This window comes from Erpetoichthys calabaricus, chromosome 18 (assembly GCF_900747795.2).
Source record: "Erpetoichthys calabaricus chromosome 18, fErpCal1.3, whole genome shotgun sequence".
Taxonomy (NCBI): Eukaryota; Metazoa; Chordata; class Cladistia; order Polypteriformes; family Polypteridae; genus Erpetoichthys; species Erpetoichthys calabaricus.
The window spans coordinates 67,368,519-67,395,049 of record NC_041411.2 but is presented as its reverse complement, the minus strand read 5'-3'; the positions used below and the strand labels follow the sequence as shown (position 1 = coordinate 67,395,049).

The 26,531-nt window shown below is 41.0% G+C and overlaps 1 protein-coding gene across 2 annotated transcripts in view; it reads right to left on the bottom strand.

Annotated features, from left to right (window-relative positions):
- si:dkey-49n23.1 (semaphorin-3D) overlaps window positions 1-26,531 on the bottom strand; it is a 321,365-nt gene that overhangs the window by 8,229 nt on the left and 286,605 nt on the right. For both annotated transcript variants that reach the window (XM_028824096.2, XM_028824097.2), the window contains exons 10-16: window positions 25,854-25,923; window positions 21,871-22,015; window positions 18,433-18,655; window positions 16,818-16,906; window positions 15,070-15,111; window positions 5,251-5,408; window positions 4,994-5,058 (exon numbers count right to left, since the gene is read on the bottom strand). In XM_028824096.2, the coding sequence (XP_028679929.2) occupies window positions 4,994-5,058; window positions 5,251-5,408; window positions 15,070-15,111; window positions 16,818-16,906; window positions 18,433-18,655; window positions 21,871-22,015; window positions 25,854-25,923 (792 nt within the window). The remainder of the gene's footprint in view (window positions 1-4,993; window positions 5,059-5,250; window positions 5,409-15,069; window positions 15,112-16,817; window positions 16,907-18,432; window positions 18,656-21,870; window positions 22,016-25,853; window positions 25,924-26,531) is intronic.

Here is a 26,531-nt window from a genome sequence, read left to right as displayed (position 1 = left end):
ATATAAACATAATGCATGATTAGATATTCTGAAGTAAGACCCCTTATTTTATTTAGCACCTTTCTATCTATCTTATACATGACCTTTGACTATTTCTGGAAATGGCTTCTTGAGAATTTTATTTGAATTTACTGTCTAAGACAACACAACGGTAAAGATGCAGCCAGGATGGCCCCGCATTTTCACATATTTATTAAGATCTAACGGAGCGATGGTCCTAAATTTAAGCCAGCTGACAAACTGGAAAAATTACTTAGGCAGACAGATGCAGGGAATGATTAGGGATATTTCTAATTTGTTTGTTTGTGCCTTGTCAAGGAAGCAGCAACAGTGAGAAAGTACAAGAGCACTGAAGCACCTCACTTCCTTTATAGCAGAAAAGTGGGTCAGCTTCTCTTCCACCAAGTAAACAGCATTGACTTGGTGTTTCTGAAGGCAGATGTATAGCCCAGCCAGACAAATAAAGGTGAGCACCACTCCAGTGTAATGTTAGGTTAGGTTAAGTTAGGTGCTTTGTAAATGGCTGGAGGCTCCTGCATTGCTCTAAGGGGAAAATCATGTAGCCACAGTGCCTTGATTTCCTGCAGGGTAAAGACAGTTGTCACTTTTTTCCATAATGTGTTGTGATGGGTGGCCGGGTCCCATGCCCTGCCGGGACGCCCCTGCTGCATATGTTCCAGGGGAGCAGCCATGGGCTCCTCAGTACCTCCCCCGGGACGCTTGGTGGCAGCCTCCCTGGCTGACGATGGTGCCTCAGTTTCCCGCAGGGCTCCATGGGAGATGGAGATCTCCACAACCATGTGGGGATCTGGGATGGCCGCCAGGGGGTGCTGCATGGATCCCGGAGACAACCTGGACATCTCTACAGCCCCGCCCAGAAGTACAATTAGCAACAGGTGATCAAGCACCTGGAGCACTTCTGGGTGGGCTGTAAAAAGGGCCAGCATCCACCACTCGGCAGCCAGAATAGGGAGGAAGAGGACAAGGTTGCCTGGGAGGAGTGGTGGTTTAAGAAGAAAGGGTTGTGTTGAGAGTGCTTTTTGGGACTGTGTATTGCCTGTAGGGTTCACGGGGAAGACGTGCCCCACAGGTGAAGAAAAATAAAGCCTGTGCCTTTTTACACGTGCCTCAGTGTGAATCTGTGCCAGGTGGGGCGCTATATAGCGTCTAATTCACAGTGTACATGAGAGTAGGTGGTGGCCAGCATACTGAGTAGAACTTTGCATAGATAATGTTAGCTTTGATAAGAATATCGATGTGTGTGTGTTATCTGCATAACTTTTGCCTTTACAATAACCCCTTATATCATCTCAGTTTAGCTCCTGGTCTGCCTCAATAGGCATCACATCTTTGTCAACCCCTTTAATATCTGCTAAAATACAATAATACTGGCTTACATTATCGAACCTTGACAGGGAAAAGATCAAACTGGAAATGCAAACACCACATTAAAAAAATCGTCATTTTCCTTGTGTGAATAAGTTGGATAAATAACATCATCCCCAAAATCTTTACAAGTATGGATCTTTAATACTCGTATTTACATAAAAATTTTCTATAGTATGAATTCAAGCAGGTTATATGGTTTTAGCAAGAACAATAGACTTTTGGTATAAATACAGGGAAATTCACTCAAAAGAGGCCCCAGATATTCTGTAATAACTCTCGACAGGATGAAGCAATCTGAATGAAACAACGTGCAATGTGCTCCTCAGTATATGGAGCTTCAAACAAGCCGGGATGCCCCTGCGTTGGAGAGATGAGGTAGGCCCCGGACAGCCGTCATGACGTTTAACCTCCGTTTGCAACTTCTGAGTGCTGTAAAAAGGCACTATATAGGCGCCTGACCTGACACAGACTTACACTGGAGGCATGTATAAAAATAAAGAAACTTTTTATTTTCCTCACCTGTGGGGCACGTCTTCCCCGTAATCCCCACAGGCACAACACAGTCCCCAGTGTAAATACACACAAGCACTCTTCTCCTTTGCACCACCACTCCTCCCGACTCTCGCCATTGAGTGGTGGTTGCTGGGCCCTTTTATCGTCCACCTGAAAGTGCTCCAGGTGGTTGATCACCGAGTTCCGGCTGCACTTCCGGTGGTAAATATGCTGCCCATACGAGCTCAAGAGTCCCAGCTGCAGCACCCCCTGGCGATGCCGGCAGGACCCAACAGGGCTGCACCCAACTCCAATTCCCATGGAGCCCTGCGGGAAACCGAGGCACCACTAAAACCCGGGGATGGCCATCTAGAGTCCAGGGGGAGGTATTGCACCGTCCATGGCTGCTCCCCCTGAGCATATAACGAAGGGGTGTCTCGGCCAGTCATGGACCCCGGCCGTATGCCACAGTAAATACTGACTGTACCCCTTCACTCAGTCACTTGACTTCACATTAGGATGGTGGTGTACAGTATTGAGCAGCGCGTCTTCATGGTGTGAACCTATTGGGTCACTAATTCGTTTAAGCGATGTCAGAATCAACTAGATGATTGTGAGTTAACAGAAAGTGACTTCCAGCAAGATGGAGCAATGTGTCACACATCGGCAAGGAGCATGGCAGAAATTGAGTCCTTTTTTGGCAACAGGGTAATTTCAAAGGGGATTTGGCAACCACGGTTGCTGGATCTGACACCACCAGGCTTCTTCCTTTGGGGTCTGCTCAAATGAAAAGTCTATCAGAACAAGCCTTGCAACTGTGGAAGATTTAAAGGAAAACATCAAATATGAAATTGCTGCTATTACCCCAAGACGCCTGCCAATATGTTCAGGAACATGAAGAGCCGCGTCGAAATGTGTCTGGCAGAAAACGGAAACCACTTCCAGCATCGCATGTAATGTAATCGATTACACATGCGTCAAGGTACAGTATATAACGTATTTTTTGGTTCAGATTGCTTCATCCTCACAGGAGTTGCAGCAGAATATTCAGGGCCTCTTTTGAGTGAGTCTCCTTGGTCACTTGATCATACTTTCAGCCTATTTGAAAATACAAGGTATGAAACAAATCATACAAACTGAATAGCTGATGAGGGACTTAGGAAGGATTGGCTCTGAGTATACACCAAGAATTTTTATTACATATTAAGAACCCGGAAAAATACGGAAGCGTATAAGGGCCACTGTGAAAAAAAAAATACGGACAAAGTGAAGAAAAAAAAAACTAAATGTCGAGATTAAAGTCGACATGTTGACTTTATTCTCGACATTTCCACTTTATTCTCGCCATTTACGTCGAGATTAAAGTCGACATTTCCACTTTATTCTCGCCATTTATGTCGAGATTAAAGTCGACATTTCCACTTTATTCTCGTAGTTTTTTGTCATTAAAGTAGAATGTCGTAAATTAAACTTCATCTTAAAATAAATATTTAATTTACTAGATTTTCTCAAGCCCCGTTATAAGTTATGTAGCACATTAAATGCTTTGTGTTAAGTGTTCCCCGACCCAGTTATTAATCACTATGTGCTTCTTAAACTGACTTCCTCTTGCATCGAGGAGGCGCAGGTAGCGATCGCCGCACAGAATACATTCACTTCATGATATTCCTGCTGTCTGAACATTTAGAATGCTAAAATGAATACTTGATATCATTTTCATGATGAAATGCATTAAAGCAGGTATTGAACATGCACTCTGGTGTACGTTCAGTGTAGAGAGGTTTATGGCAGGTGTGACGAGGCTCCAGAAAACTGGATGTATGAATGGGTATCACACAGGTTTAACTTAAATATTGTGTAAATGTTGGGTTCGTGATCTGGTGGTCGAAGACACGAACACAGAATTCAATGGATGTTTTTCTGTGCGGACTTTCATTATTGCATGCGTGCTGTCTCTATCTGATGTACCAAACCCCCCGTTGCTATCCTTCCTTTTTCATTCTCCACATAACAAATCACCACATGATTTTACAGTATGAAATTAAAACTAGTTATAAACTTAGACCACGGAGTGCTCAGAACTTTAAAAAATCTTCGTTATACATTTTTAAATATGCCATCCATTCAGGGTTACACCCATTTCAGCAAGCATCGTGTTCCAGGCAGGAACAAATCCTGAACGGGACACCAGCTCATTGCATGGTGAATACGAACAAGCACATACCCCAGGGTCAATATAGCATAACAAAACCCCACTGCCTACATGACTTTGAAAGGAAACTGAAGCACGCTGAGTAAACCTGGCAGGAAAACATGCAAACTCAAGGCAGCGTATACCCAGAACCTCCTTGTTGCCAGGCAGCAGTGCAACCTCTACGCCACCGTGCCCCCACATGATTAGTACATGCTTTCATGCATTTCATCATGAAAATGATATCAAGTATTTATCTTAGCATTGTAAATGTTCAGGGAGCAGGGATATCATAAAATTAATGTATTCTGTGTGGTGATCGCTGCTTGCGCCTCCTCTTTGGGCAGAGGAAATCAGTTTAAGAAGCACGTAGTGATTAATATGGCTCGGGGAACGCTTAACACAAAGCATTTCATGCGCTACATAATTTATGACGGGGTTTGGGAAGATCTACTAAATTAAATATTCATTTTAAGATGAAGTTTAGTTTACAATGTTCTACTTTAATGACAAACTACGAGAATAAAGTTAACATGTCGATTTTAATCTCGACAATAAAGTGGAAATGTTGACTTTAATCTCGATATTTAGTTTTTTTTTTTCTTCACTGTGTCCGTATTTTTTTTTTTCCACTGTGGCCCTAATACGCTTCTGTAGAAAAAGGACATGGTACTCGTAGGGTTTCAGTGTCAAACAATTTAAGTTTCTTTCATTCTCAAAGATAAAGATGTACTGTATTGTGTCTCATAATTACACCCTAGGCCAATTTTAGTATTACCAAAATGTGAAAGCTGTTTATGTAGGAAACACACCCATAAACCTGGCATTGTTTTGCATTACCTAACTATACCCCTGTGATCCATGTGGCAATTTCCATGTTATTCTTTTAAATTATAATGCATATGATGCATTTTCTTTTACCTTCTTCAAGATCATGGCATTGACTTCGAGGGTCTCCATGTTTCACATCCTGTCTTCTGGCACGTCTGTAAAAATAAAGTAAAATATCACTTTTATGCCTGATAGACAACAAAAACTCAGTGCCACTAATGTGCCATATGCTTCCATCTCATTACATTTATATTTATAGCTAACCTCAGTCTCAGTATCATTTCTTTGTAACATTTTACTTACACCATGTAACAGATCTATCATCAGATCTCAGTATCTGAACTCACCGCTTGTTAGTTGGGAAGTATCTGGTACACAGACTGCCATCCCAGGCACAGTAAGGATCTCTTGCAAGGCAGCAGTCAGCACAGGCCTTTCCATAGAGTTCACATCGGTGCAGAGACACCTGGGCAAGTTCAGAAACTGTGCTCACATACAGCAGTTGCTGCAGAAAGTCAAACAAGGGGAGAATCGTCAAAGAACGAATTGCTATTTGCATTTGAAAAATATATTCACAATTATTCTAAGTACTCAACAGCCAAAAGATGATATTTTCTACAAATTTCAATTCAGGATAATTTTTTTTCCATTGAGAAATGAATGTTGGCCTGTTTCTTTCATTTGCAGATTGCTAATTCAGTCCTATTCTATTGACACCATTTATAGCACTTTTTATCTAATACTAGCTAACATAGCTGAAATACCTGGCGTTGCCCAGGAGGAAAATAAAGTGTGTGTTTTTTTTTAATTGTTTGAGAAAAATATAATTAAAAAAAACACAACTTTAAAAGGATGGCACAGTGGCACAGTGATAGCGCTACTGCCTCACATAAGGAGATCTGGGTTAGTTCGCTTCCCGGGTCCTCCCTGTGTAGAGTTTGCATGTTCTCCCCGTGTCTGCGTGGGTTTCCTCCCACAGTCCAAAGACATGCAGGTTAGGTGCATTGGCGATCCTAAATTGTCCCTAGTGTGTGTTTGATGTGTGGGTGTGTGTGTGTGCCCTGCCATGGGCTGGCGCCCTGCCCAGGGATTTGTTCCTGCCTTGCGCCCTGTGTTGGCTGGGATTGGCTCCAGCAGACCCCCATGGCCCTGTGTTGGGATATAGTGGGTTGGATAATGACTGACTGGCTGACAGCTTTAAAAATAAAAATAAATTAACAAACAATGAAGTTTCACTAATGTGCTTGTCTTGCGGTCTTGTATGTATGTTATCATCCAGTTGACGCTTGGAACTGGCTAACTCTATTTAATTTTAAAAGCAACAGGGGCATGCTGTAGTGCTCAAACATAAAGAATGCCGGCAGTCACCTCTGGTGGTCGTTCCAAGAATCAACTGGATGATAACAAGCATACAAGATCTAAGATCACCCCTCCACCCCTACCCAGAAGTGGGTGGGTTAGGGTTGATTTCAACCTACAGTATGTTTAGTCGACCAAAGAGAAACATGTGTACCAAGTTTCATGAAAATCGCTCCAGCTGTTTGGAAGTGATGCTAAAACATATATACACACACATTGACTTTTATATATATATATATATATATATATACGAGGGCAAACCCAAAAGTAAGGTCTCCTATTTTTTTTAGAAATACAAACAACCGTTTATTTTCTATAATGTTTACATCATTTTAAAGGTTAAAGACTTATTTATTTTTCTACATAATCACCACTTCAGTCGATGCATTTTTGTAGACGCTGTGATAGTTTTAGAATGCCCATGTCATACCAGCTCGCCACCATGTCCTTCAGGAAGCGTTGAACCTCATCTTTCACCTCTTCGTCGGAGCAGAATCGCAATTCCGGAAAAATGTTCTTTCAACTTAGGGAACAGGTGGTAGTCACTGGGTGCCAAGTCCGGACTATAGGGTGGGTGGGTGATGAAGTTCCAACCGCAGATCTTTACGCATGTTTTCCTCAACCTTCGCGACTGTCTCGTCGAAAATTGACAGTCTCCTGCGCGAACTTTGAACTTGGCGGTAGCGTTCAACGGGAGCTCCATTTTCAAGGGCGGCCAAGCCAAGATTGAGCATCCCAGCGAAGCTGCACATGCTTGTTTGGGAGTGGAGGAAGCACCAATCACAACAGTGTGGCCAACAGCCGTATGAACAGTTTCTCTACGTCCCCACCGCTTTGGAGACCTTACTTTTGGGATTGCCTTCGTATATATATATAGATATATATATATATAGATATAGCTATATATATATATATATATATATATATATATATATATATATATATATATATATATATATATATATATATATATATATATATATATATATATATATATATATAGATGCAGTATAAAGCCCTCCAGTGCCATAATGTGGTGGAATGGTTTGTGTGATCAATGATCTCCAGAGCGATGCCAACAGGAGTCATATTCTCCTGGTAGGGTCACCCATGGCGGCCAGAACAAAGGTGAGGTCCTGACTAAGACTGACTCAATCATCCTCCCCCTGTTCAACCAAGGGACCATCTTCCTGGTGTTCTTCGTCGTCTTGCACATGGCTTGCCACTTGGATCCCGACAGGAAGTTAAGTGGTATGATTGAGCATTGCACACCCACAACACCTCTGATATCAACAACTCCTTTGTACTGGCCCATCCTTTCATGGACAAATAGACGGACAGCCTCATCATAGGATCAACGGACAGAATTGACAGTATAAAGGTGAGTGGGGAAGGAGAGGGGATTGTTCACTTCCTAACTAGTAGAACAGCCTAATCTATATAGTGATGCTTCAGATGGGTTGTGCTAAATAAAATAATTTACAGTAAATGACAATGTGCAAATTGTTTCTGAAAACTCATTTTGAAGACTTCAGCAGATGACATGAATTATGGGGAGGTGGATAGCAGCAAACTTATCTAACAAAGTCTATAGCAAATGCATAAAAGATCGGGCTATGAGAAGAAAATAGATGGCAGTATCTCATCCACAAGTTTATTGCACAGTTTATACCATTTGCTTTGTGCAAAATTATCAAGCTTTGTTCTCTATAGGACCTTTATGGTACAATCATAATGGGCAAGAAGGTAACAGAAGCATGGAAATATCATATGGATATGGGATGTGTGTGTGTGAGCATAAGCTGAGGTGGACTGGGACCTATCCATGGGTTCCATTCAGGGACACTTTACTCTTTCCTGCTTTTTTCTGTGCAAAACTATGAATCTTTTGTCATCTATTGGACCTAGTGAGAAGTCATGCAAAATGACACCTTTTATTGGCTAACTAAAAAAATTACAATATGCAAGTTTTCGAGGCAACTCAGGCCCCTTCTTCAGACTTAGCATATTGTGATCTTTTCAGTTAGCCAATAAAAGGTGTCATTTTGCTTGACTTCTCACTACAGTACATCCATAATGGCTAACATGGTACAACACCCTACTACTTCTCACTATTGGACCTAAACGGTAAAATTACACGGTGCTTTACAAAGTACAAATAAATTATGAAATTAATAGTGTGATGTCCAGGGTGCCAGCAGCTTTGGTATCTTTCATTTTCCAGGACATTGATAGTCATATAGAGAGATGGACTAGCACAATGGGGACACTCAAACAACAAGTTGGTGCAAAAGTGCTTGCTCTGGGTTATTCACAAATAACACAAAAAAGAGTAAAGTGTAAAATCTTCTATAAATAAATAAGCCAATAAATAATCCATAAAAACCATGCCTCTTGTTGGGGGACTAAATCAATACATTTACAAAAAAAACAGGTTAAAATCAAGACTGAAACACAGAATTCAGATCAAGTTTCCTTTCTTTATTCTTATCTGCCTGTGGGCCTCAGTACGTCTTTCTCACTTGCCCTGTCCACCCTGCCACTCATCCCAGTGAATGTGGTCGACCATTAATCAACTTTGGTCCTGACCACCTCAGCTAGTCACTTCTGAGATGCTAGAAGCCCAGCTCCATCATCCCACCACCATCCCAGGCATCCATGGGACAATCCATGAAGCCATCTGCTGCTTCTGTTCTTTCAATGCTTAACAAGAGAGACCCACCACCCATTCCTCTTGCTCACCTGTGGCCTCCTGACTGCCTTGTCTTCTGTCCACTGCACTGGCTCACGCTCTCAATCCTCAAACGTCTTTTTTGACATCTTCCTCTATGTTTATTTCTTTTGCCTTTCTTTCTTTCTTTCTTTCGTCTTTTTCTAATCCCTCACCTGTCCTGCTCAGACTCATTTTGCATTTTGTAGGTTCAGGTGCTTTCACTAACAACCCACAGAGTGTTAATGGGGAATGGCTGTGCAGATTGTGCTTGCATATTTACAAGCAATCGGACAATTTTCCTACTGCACACACCGCGGCCACACAGCTTCTCACCAGCACACACCCACATCCAAGTCTGAGCCGCCCTGTTTTTATTAAAAACCCCTGCGCTGCCATGGACCCCTGACTCACTTCACCACAAATAGAAGTATGAGAATGTCACATAGATATTGGATGTGTGTGAGCATGAGCTGAAGTGGTCTCTGACCTATCTAACCAATGTTCGCCCCCATCTTTGGCATTCTGCTACCTGTATACAAGGTGAGACCCAAAAATAACCAGACTGGACTTGGGGCTTTCCTGGAAAACTGTCTGGAGGTCGACCAGACGTGAATCATAGAACTATATCCCCTCCTACACACACTCTCAAACCACAGGTATAGCCTGTGAATAGCCCAGTCAGTATTTGCACAACAATCTCTACACGAGTTGCCGCGATAATGTCGGGTAACAAAATATTGAACAGCGAATCAACATCAAATTTCTCACTAATTTTCTCTTTTTCCGTAAAGCAGTTTTTGACTGACAAAAACATTCCTGTCCTCGATCATCCTCCCTAATCACCCGATTTAGCTCCCTGTGATTTTAACTCATTCCCGAAAATCAAAAGTGACCTGAAGGGAACACATTTTTCTTCAATGGATGAAGTGAAGACAGAAATGGCAAGCCTGTTGAAGAGCCTCAAGCAAGAAGACTTCCAGCACTGTTTTGATCAATGGAAGATACGTATGGAGTGGTGTAGAGATCAGGAGGCGGATTATATAGAAGGTGACAATGTTTAGAATGCTGTAATTCATCAATAAATATTTTTGTTTTTTTTACCAATCTGGTTATTTTTGTGTTTCACCTCGTAGGTGCTGGCTTCTCATAGCCCCATACTGGGAAAATGACATGCAGAAAATATGTAGATAGACTGATAAAATTATACATCCAGCCATCCATTATCCAACCCGCTATATCCTAACTACAGGGTCACGGGGGTCTGCTGAAGCCAATCCCAGCCAACACAGGGCGCAAGGCAGGAAACAAACCCCAGGCAGGGCGCCAGCCCACCACAGGATAAAATTATACAGAAGGCAAAATATGGATGAAACAAAGACACCATAAGCAGTGCTTACAAAAGTCTTTTTAGCAAGTAAAAATAACAAAATGCACTATGTGGATATATTTTGTTCCTTTTAAAGTGTTAAAACATAGTCAGAAGTCAACACTGTGGCATAACGTTAGTGGGTAAGACACAATAAATTGAACAGTAATCAACAAAAACGTTCTGAATGGTATGCTCTTACTCTGTTACTTATAAATATTACTATTAGCCAGTATACACTTGCAGCCACAGAACTAGACTGAAAGCAAAAGTTCACAAGTACAAATCTCCTTACCCACCTACTGTGTCTCTCTATGCAAGCCATATTAACTACTTGTGTTCCATTAAGAAAGCACAGTTATGGCTGAACAAGTCCTGGCAGCAGGGCAACACGACCCCTTATTAAATATTTTGGACTAGTTACAATATTGATATTAAAGTGGAGACTAATTTAAATTGCAAGAAATTCTTTGAATTCCGGTAGTGTCACTGTCTGTGTGGACTCTTCACGTTCTGCACATGTATGTATGAATTAGACTGCAGGTAATCCGGTTCTCCTTTCACATTCCAAGGACATGTATGATAGACTATTTGGGAGGAATGACTGTTCATCTGACAGTGTGTCCTTTTCATTATCCATGTTAGATAAAGCACATCCAAAATTAGATAAGTGGATGCTTTAAACGTTTCTTGCAGTGGGAGAAAAAAAAATTTTGGAACATAAATGAATATCTTTGTTTACTCAATTGGCGTTGTAGCCATATTTAGAAACAAGTGGAATCCATATATACTTTATTCTAGTTTCACACATCTTTACCATCCATCCATCCTCTTCCGCTTATCTGAGATCGGGTTGTGGAGGCAGCAGCTTGAGCAGAGATGCCCAGAATTCCCTCTCCCTGGCCACTTCTTCTAGCTCTTCCGGGGGAATCCCAAGGCGTTCCCAAGCCAGCAGGGAGACATAGTCCCTCCAGCGTGTCCTGGGTCTTCCCCGGGGTCTCCTCCCGGTTAGACATGCCCGGAACACCTCACCAGGGAGGCATCCAGGAGGCATCCTGATCAGATGCCCGAGCCACCTCATCTGACTCCTCTCGATGCGGAGGAGCAGCGGCTCTACTCTGAGCCCATCCCGGATGACTGAGCTTCTCACCCTATCTTTAAGGGAGAGCCCAGACACCCTGCGGAGAAAACTCATTTCAGCCGCTTGTATTCGTGATCTCGTTCTTTCGGTCACTACCCATAGCTCATGACCATAGGTGAGGGTAGTAACATAGATCGACTGGTAAATTGAGAGCTTTGCTTTATGGCTCAGCTCCTTTTTCACCACAACAGACCGATGCAGAGCCCACATCACTGCGGACGCCGCACTGATCTGCCTGTCGATCTCATGCTTCATTCTTCCTTCACTCGTGAACAAGACCCCGAGATACTTGAACTCCTCCACTTGGGGCAGGATCTCGCTCCCAACCCTGAGAGGGCACTCCACCCTTTTCCGGCTGAGGACCATGGTCTCGGATTTGGAAGTGCTGATTCCCATCCCTGCTGCTTCACACTCAGCTGCGAACTGATCCAGAGAGAGCTGAAGATCACGGCCTGATGAAGCAAACAGGACAATATCATCTGCAAAAAGCAGTGACCCAATCCTGAGTCCACCAAAATGGACCCCCTCAACGCCCTGGCTGCCAAGAAATTCTGTCCATAAAAGTCTTTACCATTAAGTTAATCTATTACTGCCTAGTTATTTGTCTCTAGCATTTTAAGTGTGACAATAAATGCATTTCATTTGGCAGTGTTCTCTCCTGGTGCAATTAATCATTCTGTCTACTTACTTTTAAAGTGCTGGATAATGTATCTAGAAAAAAGCATTGGCTGTAAAATGACTCTACATGATTTGACAGCTGGAGTTGCATATAAAAACAAAGTGCAGATAAGTTAAGACTTTAATTGTGTAATAAGCTGCTAACATTGCCAAAAAGACCAATCCAATTGAATTTTTACTCTTGCCAATTGTGTATTCTTGGTAAAAAAAATAAAATAAAAAACTCGGATATTCTGCTTGTTAATATTCAGAATGTAACACACGGTCCTGTTAGCCTTAGTGCTGTAATTTAGTCCTTAGGCCCAATAGCCAAAAGAGATTGCAACATTGTGAATAACATATCAGAAGTGCAGTTGATATTATAAATGACAGCACTTTAGATTATAGTTTTAATTAAGGGCAGGGATTATTTTATTAAGCATTTGCAGATGAGAAATAATTGATACATGTAGGAAGCTCCCAACTGTTTTCCATAAAGGTACATGGCTTAGACATTTTAAATGGCTGGATTCCAATGGTTTTTTCCAGGTAAGGAGGGAGGTAGTGGAGGAAATGTAGTCTGAATGGGAGTGGGGTAAAATCTATTTGGGTAGTTAAAACGGAAAGTCATTATGCTCATTACATGTCACTTCCTTGTATTTCTGCAGTTTGACTAAAAATTCAATTCATCCATCCTCCAACCCACTATACCTTTCATTTAAATCAGATGAAGTTTCTCCGATGTTTTCTTTAATTAGTTGTGTTAGTGAATTAAAGGAGTGGATGAATGAGAATTACTTGTCTTTAAATACAGATAAAACAGAGATGTTAATTGTTGGAGGGAATGATGCTGATCACAACAATATTTTGTCATCATTTAACTCAGTTGGAATCCCAATTAATTTTACTGAATCAGCCCGCAATCTAGGAGTTATCTTTGACTCTAGCATGTTATTTAAGGCGCATATTACAAAGTTGTCCCAAACATGCTTCTTCCATCTTAAAAATGTTAGGAAATTAAGGCGCTTTCTAAATAAACAGGATTCTGAGAAATTAATTCATGCATTTATCTCTAGTAGGATTGACTACTGCAATGCAGTGTTCACTGGATGTTCAAACTGTTCTTTATACAGCCTCCAGTTAATCCAAAATGCGGCTGCAAGAATTATTACAAGAACAAGAAAATATGAACACATAACTCCAGTTCTTAAATCCTTACACTGGCTCCCGGTTAAGTTTAGGGCAGATTTCAAAATCCTTCTTTTAACATATAAAGCATTAAATGGCCGAGGTCCAGCTTACTTGTCTGAACTTATCATGACTTACAAACCAGAGTGCATATTAAGATCTCAAGATGCTGGTCTGCTTATGGTTCCAAGGATTAATAAAATAACAATGGGAGGTCGAGCTTTTAGTTACAGGGCCCCTAAACTGTGGAATGGTCTGCCTGATACTATAAGAGATGCCCCTTCGGTCTCAGCTTTTAAATCCCGGCTGAAGACTCACTACTTCAGTTTAGCACACCCTGACTAGAGCTGCTGATTAACTGTACAGACTGCATCTCTGTTGTTAGTCATTAGCACTAAAACATAAGTAACATGACAGTTATAATTGTATACTAACCCTCACCTATTCTGTTTCTCTTCTCGGTACTCAAATGTGGCACTTGGTGCCACGGCCCACCTGCCAAGTTGTTTTGCCTGCCTAAGGTAAAGTCATCTCTGATGGAGGATTGCAGGAATCGTGAGAAAGAGGGGTCCTTTCATCGGAGTGGCTAGCCCAACACTGTTTCAGCCGTGGAATGGCCAAATGGGGGAGGCAGCTTGATGGATGAGGTCTCCAGGAGTGTAAAATTATCTAAATCTTATTATGTGATATCATCTACTGTTAAATTCTGCTCCTTTCTTCTAAAAAAATTGTAATTTTTTATTGAGGATTTGTTCTGTTCTGTGTATTGTATTGTATTGTTATGACCCCCTTCTTTTGACACCCACTGCACGCCCAACCTACCTGGAAAGGGGTCTCTCTTTGTACTGCCTTTCCCAAGGTTTCTTCCATTTTTTCCCTACTAAGTTTTTTTGGGAGTTTATCCTTGTCTTCTTAGAGAGTCAAGGCTGGGGGGCTGTCAAGAGGCAGGGCCTGTTAAAGCCCATTGCGGCACTTCCTGTGTGATTTTGGGCTATACAAAAATAAACTGTATTTTATATCCTATCTACAGGGTCACGGCGGTCTGCTTGAGCCAATCCCAGCCAACACAGGATGCAAGGCAGGAAACAAACCCCAGGCAGGGTGCCAGCCCACCGCAGGGCACGCACACACTAGGGACAATTTCGGTTTGCCAATGAACCTAACCTGCATGTCTTTGGACTGTAGGAGTAGCCGGAGGAAACCCATGCAGACACAGGGAGAACATGCAAACTCCACGCAGGGATGGACCCGGGAAGCGAACCCAGGTCTCCTAACTGTGAGGCAGCAGTGCTACCACTGCACCGCCGTGCCGCCCTAAAATTCAATTCAGGTTGATTTATTTATTTTTTTTATTACACTCTTTGTGTGTATTTACATAAAGAAATGCTTCCTGGCTTCAGCCCTAAATGCACTGCACCTTAATTTCCACTGGTATCCTTAAGTACATAATTGTCTGTTACACTGAAAGAATTCTACAAAATATTGATGACAGAATTATTTCATAGTGGGACAATTGAGCACAGTAACTAAACTTTGGAAAGTCATTTCTGTATTCTGATGTTTCAAAACAGGATGATCTCTGCATATGTATTGTATCTCCATAAGAAACTCACTTTGAAACTTTGACCAGGTAAAGAAGACCATACTATAAAATAACTGTCACATGTTAACTATATAACTAACTATATAGATATATAACTATATAAGAACTGAATACATTAATCACATTTTCAATGACTTACTCGCTTTGTGGAAATTTCCATGTTAACAATGGGGCTCGGCTTCTAAAAAAAACCAGAATAAAGATCTTTTTAATATTCATCTACTGCAATAATTACAATGCTTTTACTTTTAGAAGTTTTAAAGGGACTCAACAAATAGTAATGATTCTGACAATTAAATCGCCTTAGGAATAATATGGAATGCTTTTCAATGATATCATATTTAAATTTCAAAGCACAAGGTGGTATTCAAGCTCACTCATAAGCTTATGATGGCTCCATGAGTTAACATCAGTATTCTGTTAGTGAAGGTTACTCTTTACTAAGTAGCAGCCATACCACCTGTGCTTCAGGACAGGTCTTCCACCTGAAGCTAAGCATGCTTGAGCCTGGCCATTACGTGGATTGGAGACCATGGGTTGCTGCTGGAAGAGGTGTGTATGGGCCAGGGGGGCACTTACCCTGTGGTCTATGTGTGGATCCCAACATCCTAGTCCAGTGATGGTGACACTGTGCTGTAAATGTGGAGCCATCCTTCGGATGAGAAGTAAAACTGAGGTCCTGACTCTCTGTGGTCATTAAAGATCTCTGGGTATCTTTATTAAACAGTAGGGTATATCCCGATGTCCTGGCTAAACTGCCGGTCACAGCTTTGTCCATTCTGGCCCCTTAATCATTGCCTGTCTCAAAGTTGGTATGTATCTCTCTCACCCCTTTACCACCTAATAGCTAATGTATGGTGAGTGCACTGGTGCAATAATGGCTGCCGTCGCATCATCCAGGTGGGTGCTACACATTGATGGTGGTTGAAGTGGTTCACCTCTGTCTATGTAAAGCACTTTGAGTAGTGAGAAAAGCGCTATATAAATGTAATTAATATTAATTAAACAGTGTAATGTTCACTGGTAAATTATATTCTTAACAGTTTCCCCATGTCTAGCAGATGGATTTACATTTTCCAGACTTTATGGGTAGTGATGGATGTCTCGGTACATTTCACCCTGGGGCATGTAAATAATCTGTTTGTACTGATTTGTTGAATGTGTTTAGATAGATAGATAGATAGATAGATAGATAGATAGATAGATAGATAGATAGATAGATAGATAGATAGATAGATAGATAGATAGATAGATAGATAGATAGATAGATAGATAGATAGATAGATAGATAGATACTTTATTAATCCCAAGGGGAAATTCACATACTCCAGCAGCAGCATACTGATAAAGACAATATTAAAATAAAGAGTGATAACAATACCGATAACAATGCTGGTATACAGACAGACAATAACTTTGTATAATGTTAATGTTTACCCCCCCGGGTGGAATTGAAGAGTCGCATAGTGTGAGGGAGGAACGATCTCCTCTGTCTGTCAATGGAGCAGGACGGTGACAGCAGTCTGTCACTGAAGCTGCTCCTCTGTCTGGAGATGATACTGTTTAGTGTTTAATGTCATGATAAGGCTCCATTGCACACTGGGATTGGTTATATGATGAACTATGAAGCAAATGATATATAAAAGTGTTTGTATGGAATTCTGATTTCCAGTATCCCATTTTTACCCTTCATTCATACTATTGTGTCGTTGATATTTATATTCTGCTGTATTTTTTATTGACTGTCAAAATTTTACTGTGATATAGAGTACTAATAACCACATAATACCTGTAGCACAACAATGAATCCCATATTAATAGAATCATAAGTACGCAAAGCATAACCCAGACGTCTGTCGCATATAATTTAAGACTTAATCACTTTACCTGAAAAACAGAAATCTCTTCCAAAATGATCTCCTCTGTGCTCCAGTCTTGTTTGGGGATCGTGATCACTTTAAGAATTTTCCCTTCATCTGGGGATACATAAGCGCCACATCAGTTATTGATCATTACATATTTGTTTCACATGTTATACTTCATTTAGATTTCTTGGTTTGTTACGTCAGTTAGGTCATATTGCAGTATTCATAATGCAGGATTTTGATATGTTTTAGTCGAAGTTTTAACAGGGTGCTGCCAGGTGGGGCCTGGCGATGCAGATAACAGAGCAGACGTACAGCTGTACGACACCTTGGCAATTAAAGGACAAGATACAGTATATCATTAGCCACGGTATCTGTTCAAGACAGGTAATAGAATAATATAAAAATGTTTGCTATCTCTTGCCCCATGTGTACTTTCAGCACCTTTCCTCTGTATTCACGTGTAGCTCAACCTCTTTTCACCGCCGCTCCCTTTCCTAAGAGTGTGTAAATTAAGCCTGCCTCTTGTACTCTGTCATTATTTTTGAGGTTCTCTTCTCCCCTCCTGTCCAGTGTTATACTTTTCATCTTCTTTCGGCGTATGTCTTATTTCGCCTCACGCATCTCGCATTTGCATTTCCTCTTTTTCCGCATCAGCAAAGCCAAACTGACCCAACTGCACCAAAGCCAAACTGACCAATCAGATTGCTCTGATAGACTGGACACACAAACCTTAGTTTTTGATTATATAGTAGGTAGATCACTCAGGCAAGTACTACAACCAGAGAGCACTAAGTCAAGGACCTTTAGAAAATGCCCCTGTTGTAATTATTCCAATTGCAAGGGACAGAAGAACAAGATTGGGGGATACAATATAATAGTAGTCCCTGATCTTAACTGTAGGTGGCAGCAGGGAAGCTTGTTACACAATGCATGGCTCACTGCTGCTGTGATTTTTAATATTGCTGTAATATCAATCATTTTTGAATCATATGCGATTGCAAATATTCTGTTTTTCTGTTCTGTAGTTATTTTTATCTTTATCCAGTGGCGTTATTGGATTTTCAGTATGGCCCCTGCTGTTTTTCCTTCGTTTCTCATAGCCACAACTATGTTGTATGAAATGATGAACGCACTTGCCAGTGATGTGATTGCCTGTGTTGGGACACATGGCATCACCACACAATCACTATTTAAGATGGCAAAGTGATTTTTTTCAGCATCCAAGCTTTTGGATAAATCATAAAAACAAATCCTGTGTGGCTGCTCTTTAAAGAATCGTTTGGTTAGTGACTTTCTTGTTTGAATCAGTTTTGACCTGGCTCTTACATTTTGACCTCTGAATATTTTTGAACTACCTTTTGTTTTTTTTATTTACCATTGGTAATCTTTGTTCTCTCCGGTTAAAACAACCCTTTCCTACCATCTGATGGCAGTTTTTTCCTGCTCTCCTTAACATGTCTATCTCTGTTGTGACAACCCGGGCCCATTGTAACTCTGAATTGGATTAAGCTAGTTTGAGAATGCTACTGTATGTTATTTTTTGCTGTTTCCTATTCTTTTTTTCTGTTTCCTTTTCTATAAAATGAAAAATGAAAAATATACAAAGAAAGTAAAAAGCTAGGAATATGACTTACCGGTGCCAAGATACATGACATCATACTGGCCATCTTCTGCGTCCACCCTGTCAACAACAAGTTTTTTCAGTAGAAATGGGCCTCCCGCTTTCATAAACACAGGCTTCCTGTTAAGAGGATAGACCACCTCCCACATGAGCTGATGAGATCTCATAAAGCTGATGACATCATCTGGGAAATCCTGGGTTGACTTGTGTAAGGGGTCATAGGTTTCACTGGGACACTAAAATGACAGTACATTCAGACATTAGTATCTTCAATTAGCAATTAAAACAGCAGCACTGTGATTAGTACTGAAACTTCATGGATCCAGAATCTTGGGTTCAAAAGCTGCACCCTAATGTCTGTATGGAGTTTATTACAATCTCCCTGTGTCTGCATGGTTTCTCTTTCCACATCCCTGAAGATATGCAGGTTAGCTTAATAGTAAAGTCTAAACTGGCCTGAGCATGAGTGTGTGTGCATGGGAGGACCTTGTGATGGACTGGACCAGGGCTGTTTCCTTCCTGACATTCAATGTTTCCAGAAGGCTGTGCCACCCTGTGACCTTAAACTGGATTATGTGGGTTTGAGAACATTATGTATAAAGTATGTATATGTGTTTTGATAACTTGGTTAAGGCATATGACCATGACCCTTGGGGTCTTGTGGGAGGTGGTTTGGAAATATGAGGAACCAGGTCTACTGTTATGGATAATTCGGTCCAAGTACACCCACAGAGAAAGTTTGGTTTGCATTGCTGGCCATAAGTCGGACTTGTTCCTGGTGGCTGTGGGACTCCACCATTGTTGCCTTTTGTTACTGATCCTGTTCATAATTTTAATAGATAGAATTTCTAGGTTTAGCCAAGGTCTGCAGTGGGTCCAGTTCAGTGTCCAAAGGATGATGTACTCTGATAACTTGGTTAAGGCATATGACCATGACCCTTAGGGTCTTGTGGGAGGTGGTTTAGAAATACAGGAACCAGGTCTACTGTTATGGATAATTCAGTCCAAGTACACCCGCAGAGAAAGTTTGGTTTGCATTGCTGGCCATAAGTCAGACTTGTTCCTGGTGGCTGTGGGACTCCACCATTGTTGCCTTTTGTTACTGATCCTGTTCATAATTTTAATAGATAGAATTTCTAGGTTTAGCCAAGGACTTCAGGGGGTCCAGTTCGGTGTCCAAAGGATGATGTACTCTTGTTGGCTTCATCGGATGGTGATCGCAGGTGTGCACTGGGGCAGCTTACAGCCAACTGTGTATCGATTGGGATGAGGACCAGCACCTGCAAGTCTGAGGTCATATTTTTCAGCCAGAAAACTGTAGAGTGCCCTCTCCAGGTTGGGGAGAAGGTGCTACCTCAAGCAGAGGAGTTTATGTATCTCTGGGTCTTGTTTATGAGTGAAAGAAGAAGGGTTCAAGAGATCAACTGGTGGATCGGAGTGGCAACAGCAGTTATGCTGACGATGTGCCAGTCAGTTGTGGTGAAGACGATGCTGAGCCAAAAGACAAAGCTCTCAATTTACCGGTCGATCAATGTTGCTACCCTCATCTATGACCATGGGCTTTGGGTAATAACTGGAAGAACTAAACCACGGATACAAGAGGTGGAAATGAGCTTCTTTCCCAGGGTGTCCGAGCTCAGCTGTAGAGACACGGTGAGGGGCACAGACATTCAGGAGGAGATCAAAGTAAAGACACTGATGCTCCAGTAGGGGCCAATTAATGTGGTTTGGGCATCTAATAAGGCTTCCTCCTGGACACTCCCCTGAAGAGGTGTTTCGGGCATGTCCAACTGGAAAGACCCAGGACCTGTACTGTATCTCCCAGCTAGTCTTGGAACTCCTTGATATCCCCTCTGATGGGAGTTGGAGGAAGTGGTGGGGAAAAAGGGATGTCTGGGCATCTTTGCTTAGACTGCTGCTCCCACGACCCAGACCTGGAAGAAATGGATTAACTGATAAATGGATGCATAACGTTACGTGATGTAAACACTCAAGTGGCTCATTCAGTGGGCTCCACTATAGTTTCTTCTGTTTCAGGTTTGTGGCATTCACATAAGAGCCTAGAATGTTACTCTGGATGAATTTAGGCACTGTGTTTTTTGACCGTATTGTGGCAGTCCTCTGTTAATCTTGCTTTTGGAATTTTAGTTTTTTCTTCAAGATTTCATTTAAGGGTTAGTGTGTTTGGATTTTTGGTGATTTTGGTCATTTTTGTTAGATAAATAGGTACAATGAACTTAAGTTTTGCCATTTCATGTTGTAATTTAGTGTTTGGTTCTTTAGTGTCCCTTTTGAATTATCTAGTTTTCTTGCTTTTTAATAAATAATGTCTGTTTTTGTTCTTTTTAGATTTTTTGATTCTTAATTATCTGTGTTAACATTCATTCTTTTTTTTGGCTGGATATTGATTCTTTTGTTAGTTTTATTTGTTTTATTTGCAATTCACAAACCTTTTCTGCTATGGAATCACGTGAGAAATGCCCTTTAGAGGATTTACAACATTGTGGGTTGTTAATAGTCTTAGAGTGTTTGTCCTTAGGAGCCAAATTGTGAAAGTTATACAAGTACCACATTATGCATTCCTTTAAAATTCTGACAGATAGTCCATGCATATGTAGGCCTATATGTGTACTATAGCACTTTTGTGTGATGCCACCTCAAAAAGGTTCTAATCCTCTACAATTCTATAATTGGATAAAATGAGTCTGGACAATGAATGAAGGGATGTGATTAACTGCAAATGCATTATTGGGATGTGGAAAGAAATTAAAGTACCCAAAGAAAATCCACATGGATACAAGAAGAATGTGCAAACTCCACAAAGATGGTGAACATGTCTGGAACCAAACCTGGGTCACGAAAAGTGTTATGCAAGTGGATTATTCATGGCAGGATGGGTGGGGATTATCATTATTAATATTATTATCACAGCTAATATTTATCTGTTTTTTGGACCTACTATTTCAATTTTAAAGTCACAGGGAGCAAAAGTCTATCCCAGCAGCACTGAGCAGAAACAAGAACAGGATCGTAGTGCCTTGTAGGAAACACTCAGGCCTCGAGATATGAGAGAAACAAACCTGGGTAGCTAAACACAAAACTTACACAAAAAGGGAGAAAATGCCACCAAAAAAAAAAATACAACACACAAAAAATATAACACACCAAAAGTGACCAAGGTAAGATTTGAACCAAAGTGCTTAAAGTTATGGAGCAGCAGTGCTTAGCATCTCATCACCTTTTTATAGGTGTTAAAGGTGAAAGAACACAATACAGATGTCAGTCTATAGTACAGTTGTGCAAACTCAAATTTTACATAAATTAAAATGTTAAAAAAAAAATTAAACCCTGACTGGTTTATTCTGCTTATGAAACACTTTAAAGAAATGTTACAAAGCACAAACATTTTGTAAAAATATCCATTCAAAATTCTATCCACTGTTTTTCTTACAGTGCCAGGTCTGGGATACGGGATCCTGCCTTTGTATTCCACCCAACGATAGTCCAGACTTTCTCTGTGTGCAAACGGTCCATTGAACACCGCCCGGATGGAGGCCATCGAATAAACACAGACTGCAGAGCCTTTGAAGACGGAGCTAAGAAAGAGGAAAGAAGAGAAAGAAAGCATGAAGATTAGGACTTATTTTATTTTTATCCCTGATTATATAAGATCTCCAAGCAGTGTATGAAAGTTTCGTGGAGACTCCAGAACTCCCTTTGGATGCACTGAAAATCCTCAAAATGAGAAATGGGGGTGGGCTCTTAAAAAATTAAATCTAATTATGGTTTTATAAATCACTCAATTCATGCTACTGGCTTAGCAAGAAAATAGGCTCAAGTGTGAATTTAGAGCAACTTCATTGATGTCTCCTTTTACCTTGGCCTGCTTTACCCTCAAAATGGCCTGCTTCTGCCCGCTAGAGCCTCAGTGCTAGTCTGTAGCAGGATGGGGTTAATGTTTCATTAAGCCTAATGCTTCTCCAAAATTCATACAAGTAAACTAAGTTCTCTGTTGGTAAATTTTAGAAATACTTAAACGATAAACAAACTGAATAAGGAGAATGTCCCAAGCAAAGAAATGTAAGCTGTAATTTTCCTTACTATTGAAGCATGCATCCGCGGTGCTGTGGCAAATACGTTGGTGGCTTCTGCATTTCCACACAGTAGTGTATGTGTGTTACAAAGAGTGTGATGCTACTCAGAAATACAAAGTGACCTTGATTTAATTTTCAAATTGCTTATCTGTTATGGCCAGTAAGGGGTGTCTCAGGTCCCCAAACCACAGACACAACCATGCTATGCACAGTCCCAAGTTAAAATAAGTCTTTTAATTTTGCTTTTAAACAAGCTTTTTTTCCACAATGTAATAAAATATAATTTGCTTCCTCTTCTTTTCTTACTTTTCTGCCACTCCAGGTGAGCTTCATCTCTTTCCACTACCTACTTTGACTCACCTGGCTGAGGAAGATGGGCTTCTTTTACAGTGGGACCCTGAAATTCATCACCAGTATACCATGGAAGCACTTTAAGGCCAGATAGATGAGGGTAAGGAAGTTGCCACCCGAGAGTTTCCTTCAGCAGTCCTAGGGGTCTTCAACATGTCTGCATGCTCCACCTACAATTCCCATGCAGCCTTGCGGAAATCCAGAGTGGCGCAACACCAGAAAAATGCTATTACCCAGCATACTGCACTGGTATGGTGGTCTTTCACTGCCCATCAATTGTATCAGCATTGGAAATGGGAAGAGTACTACCAACCATCCCAGCCAGGTGACTCATCCATCAATAAGTTCCTAAACACTGTTTAATAATAATAATAATTCTTTACATTTATATAAATGAGACCATTTGAGGTATTCATATCCTAAATGACAGCAGTCGATTTAAGTAATTTTATATTCCACAGAACCAGAGTAACAGAACCCTCTGATTACCAGAGTGTTATGGTTTAGCTAGGGTTGTAGCCTTAACTCAAGTTTATTCTTTGTTTGTTCAATGGTTCTGTTGTTTTTCAAATATTATTTTGCTTTTTAAATTGTTGTTGATTATGCTAGTGGTTTTGAGTTGTCTTTTCTAAATTAATAAAATTTCATCATTTTTGTTTATAGTGTGTTGTTTAATTTTTGGGGCAGGACGATGGCGCAGTGGTAGTGCTGTTGCCTCGCAGTAAGGAGACCCGGGTTTGCTTCCCGGGTCCTCCCTGCGTGGAGTTTGCATGTTCTCCCTGTGCCTGCGTGGCTTTCCTCCCACAGTCTAAAGACATGCAGGTTAGGTGCATTGGTGATTCTAAATTGGCCCTAGTGGGTGCTTGGTGTGTGGGCTGGCGCCCTGCCCGAGGTTTGTTTCCTGCCTTGTGCCCTGTGTTGGCTGGGATTGGCTCCAGCAGACCCCCATGACCCTGTGTTAGGATATAGTTGAGTAATGACTGACCGACTGACTGTTTAATTGTTAATCAGTGTTTAAATATAATGTAAATTCCTTTGCTTTCATTCTGTGTCTTTTGTGGCTTGAACCCCGAGAGGCGGGGCCACTCTGATATACAGTAACTGCTTGAGTGACCGCTCTCAACCTTTAAATCTGAGCCCAGGAAGAAGGCCCTTCAGTGGTTCATTGACGTTTGAAGAGTGCTTATTATTGTAAGTATTGATTTTCCGTTTTCCTGATTTAGTGCTTCTGTGTTTTGTTTGTTTTCTTTTTTTTTGTGTCTTGAATTATGGATTTGGTCTAGACTGCTGTGGGCTGCCTTTTTTAGGGAAACCCTGTTGCCTTATTTTGCCTTTTGCTATGTTTGTTCTTCTTTTGTTATAAAAGTCAAATGAATTTCTTCTTTTATAAAGATTCTGTTTTAGACTTGTCTCTCAAGCCAGAGGTGTGATGGTTCCTTTCCCATTAGGGGCATTTTTGATATATTTTGGAGCATTTTGGATATTTTTAAACTTTTAAAGCCAGCTTTCCATAACCATCATAAAAGAAATTGCATGATCCAAAGAACTGTGATGACCCAGACAAAACAAGATTGCACTAAACTGAGGCGGACAGTAAGAAAGGAGACAACGTAAAAGGAAATGAATCAAAGTCGAGGACAGAGGGTGGATAAACCTTCTGAAGATGAAGGACAAGTAAAACCAAACAACTTCAGCCAAAACGTCAAACAAACTCACAGTCGACAAGTGCATGCGAAGATTAAGAATTCCAACAGAATCAAAGAATCATTATTTTTAAATAACTGGATCCAGTTTTAAGGAATTGAATCCAATCACAGATAGCATGAACTTTGTCGCGCTAATATCAACCAGCACGCTGTCCCCCATAACTAGAGGAGGCAGCAGAGATGGAAACACAAAAAGGCGACACAGTAAATAAATGTTACAGTGACAGAGATGAGGAAATTTTCCCAAGAGGCAAATAAGGGGCAATGCAGTGTATCTACTGTAATATAAAAAGGAGATATCATGAGCTTGGGCGGCACGGTGGTGCAGTGGGTAGCGCTGCTGCCTCGCAGTTGGGAGACCTGGGTTCGCTTCCCAGGTCCTTCCTGCGTGGAGTTTGCATGCTCTCCCCATGTCTGCGTGGGTTTGCTCCGGTTTCCTCCCACAGTCCAAAGACATGCGGTGGATTGGCGATTCTGTGTGTGCGTGCCCTGCGGTGGGTTGGCACCCTGCCTGGGATTGGTTCCTGCCTTGTGCCCTGTGTTGGCTGGGATTAGCTCCAGCAGACCCCTGTGACACCTGTGTTCGGATTCAGCGGGTTGGATAATGGATGGATATCATGAGCTTTTGCAGGGAGTGCTAGGTGAGGCTCAGTTGAGACAGGATGTGCGGCATAACACAAAGGAGAATCAAATGGTTGTTCATTAACTCTGGCTTTGTTGGCTTTTCTTTATAATTTAACCACTACTAACTGTCCACCTTGAATTAAGAGGATGAGTCAGACCCAACCAGAAAAATATTTAAAAAGGAAAAACAATTCCACACAACCAAAATTAATATCAACCCCAAGAGGAGCAATAAATAAATTTTACCAACTGAAACTGAAAATAAACAAACATCTTTAAATACATTTCAAATACATTTGTAAAGAGCAGAATCTAGATTCAACACGTGACAGAAATTCCAAAGACGGTGCATAATAAACCAGGAAAAAGGAAGCTAAATCATAATATTTGATTTATGTTATTATAACTAGTGGCCCCTTAAGACTGTCTGTTGTGACCTGACAGATTGACTTCCCCATTAATGGCTGCAAGACGGCAGCCTCAGCCCACAGCATTAGCTGGCTGTGAGGCGCTAAGAGAGTCAAAACCAAAATGAAATTCTTTGGATGACATTAAATAAATAAATACCAACTGTAATTGTATTGAGACTTATTACATGACTATGCCATCGTATTTATTAACGTTGCGTTTTTTACTCTTTTTTCAAAATTGTTACTCACCCTGAGGCAGAAAATACTCCAAATATGAGTGGGTTCTGTTCATCTCTTGTTTCAAGGAGAAATATATCCTCTATAAGAAGAAAACAATTGACATCAGTATCAATGATTTGCTTATGTCTGTGCAGTTATATCTCTGCATTACTTGCATTTCTTATTGTCAGGTGTTGCTGAAGTTCAGAAATAAAAAGAACAAAGAAAACAAAGTAGTAATACCGACATCAAAAGCATTTCCCATTGTGTCTGCAGATTAATGAAAGGAAACGGTCATTTATTCTGATCATAACATCTTTCAGACGCCTTCTGCTGACTGAAATGAATGGTAACATAGGCTTGTGTGCTAACTGGGAGAAGTCTTAAGTTTACCAGTTTTGTTGTGCCAGTCACAAACCAGAAGAGACAACTTTGTCAATTAAAAACCAATAAACATATAGATATTTTGCCTGTCATTACTGATAGACTAGCGACTAGGAGCCCGATCGAATCGGGCTACACATTCTATGTTTGTGAAATCAATACTTTCTCTGGAAAGAATTATTTGTTTTTTTAAGTTCTGAAATGATTTTGTTCTAATATATAGATTTGAGCATATTTTGGTGTTTCACCCTCTCCGGGGTGCAAGGGTCCAGATTGATGGTATATTTGGCCATGTATTCTGTAACAATATGGACCATGGCCTGG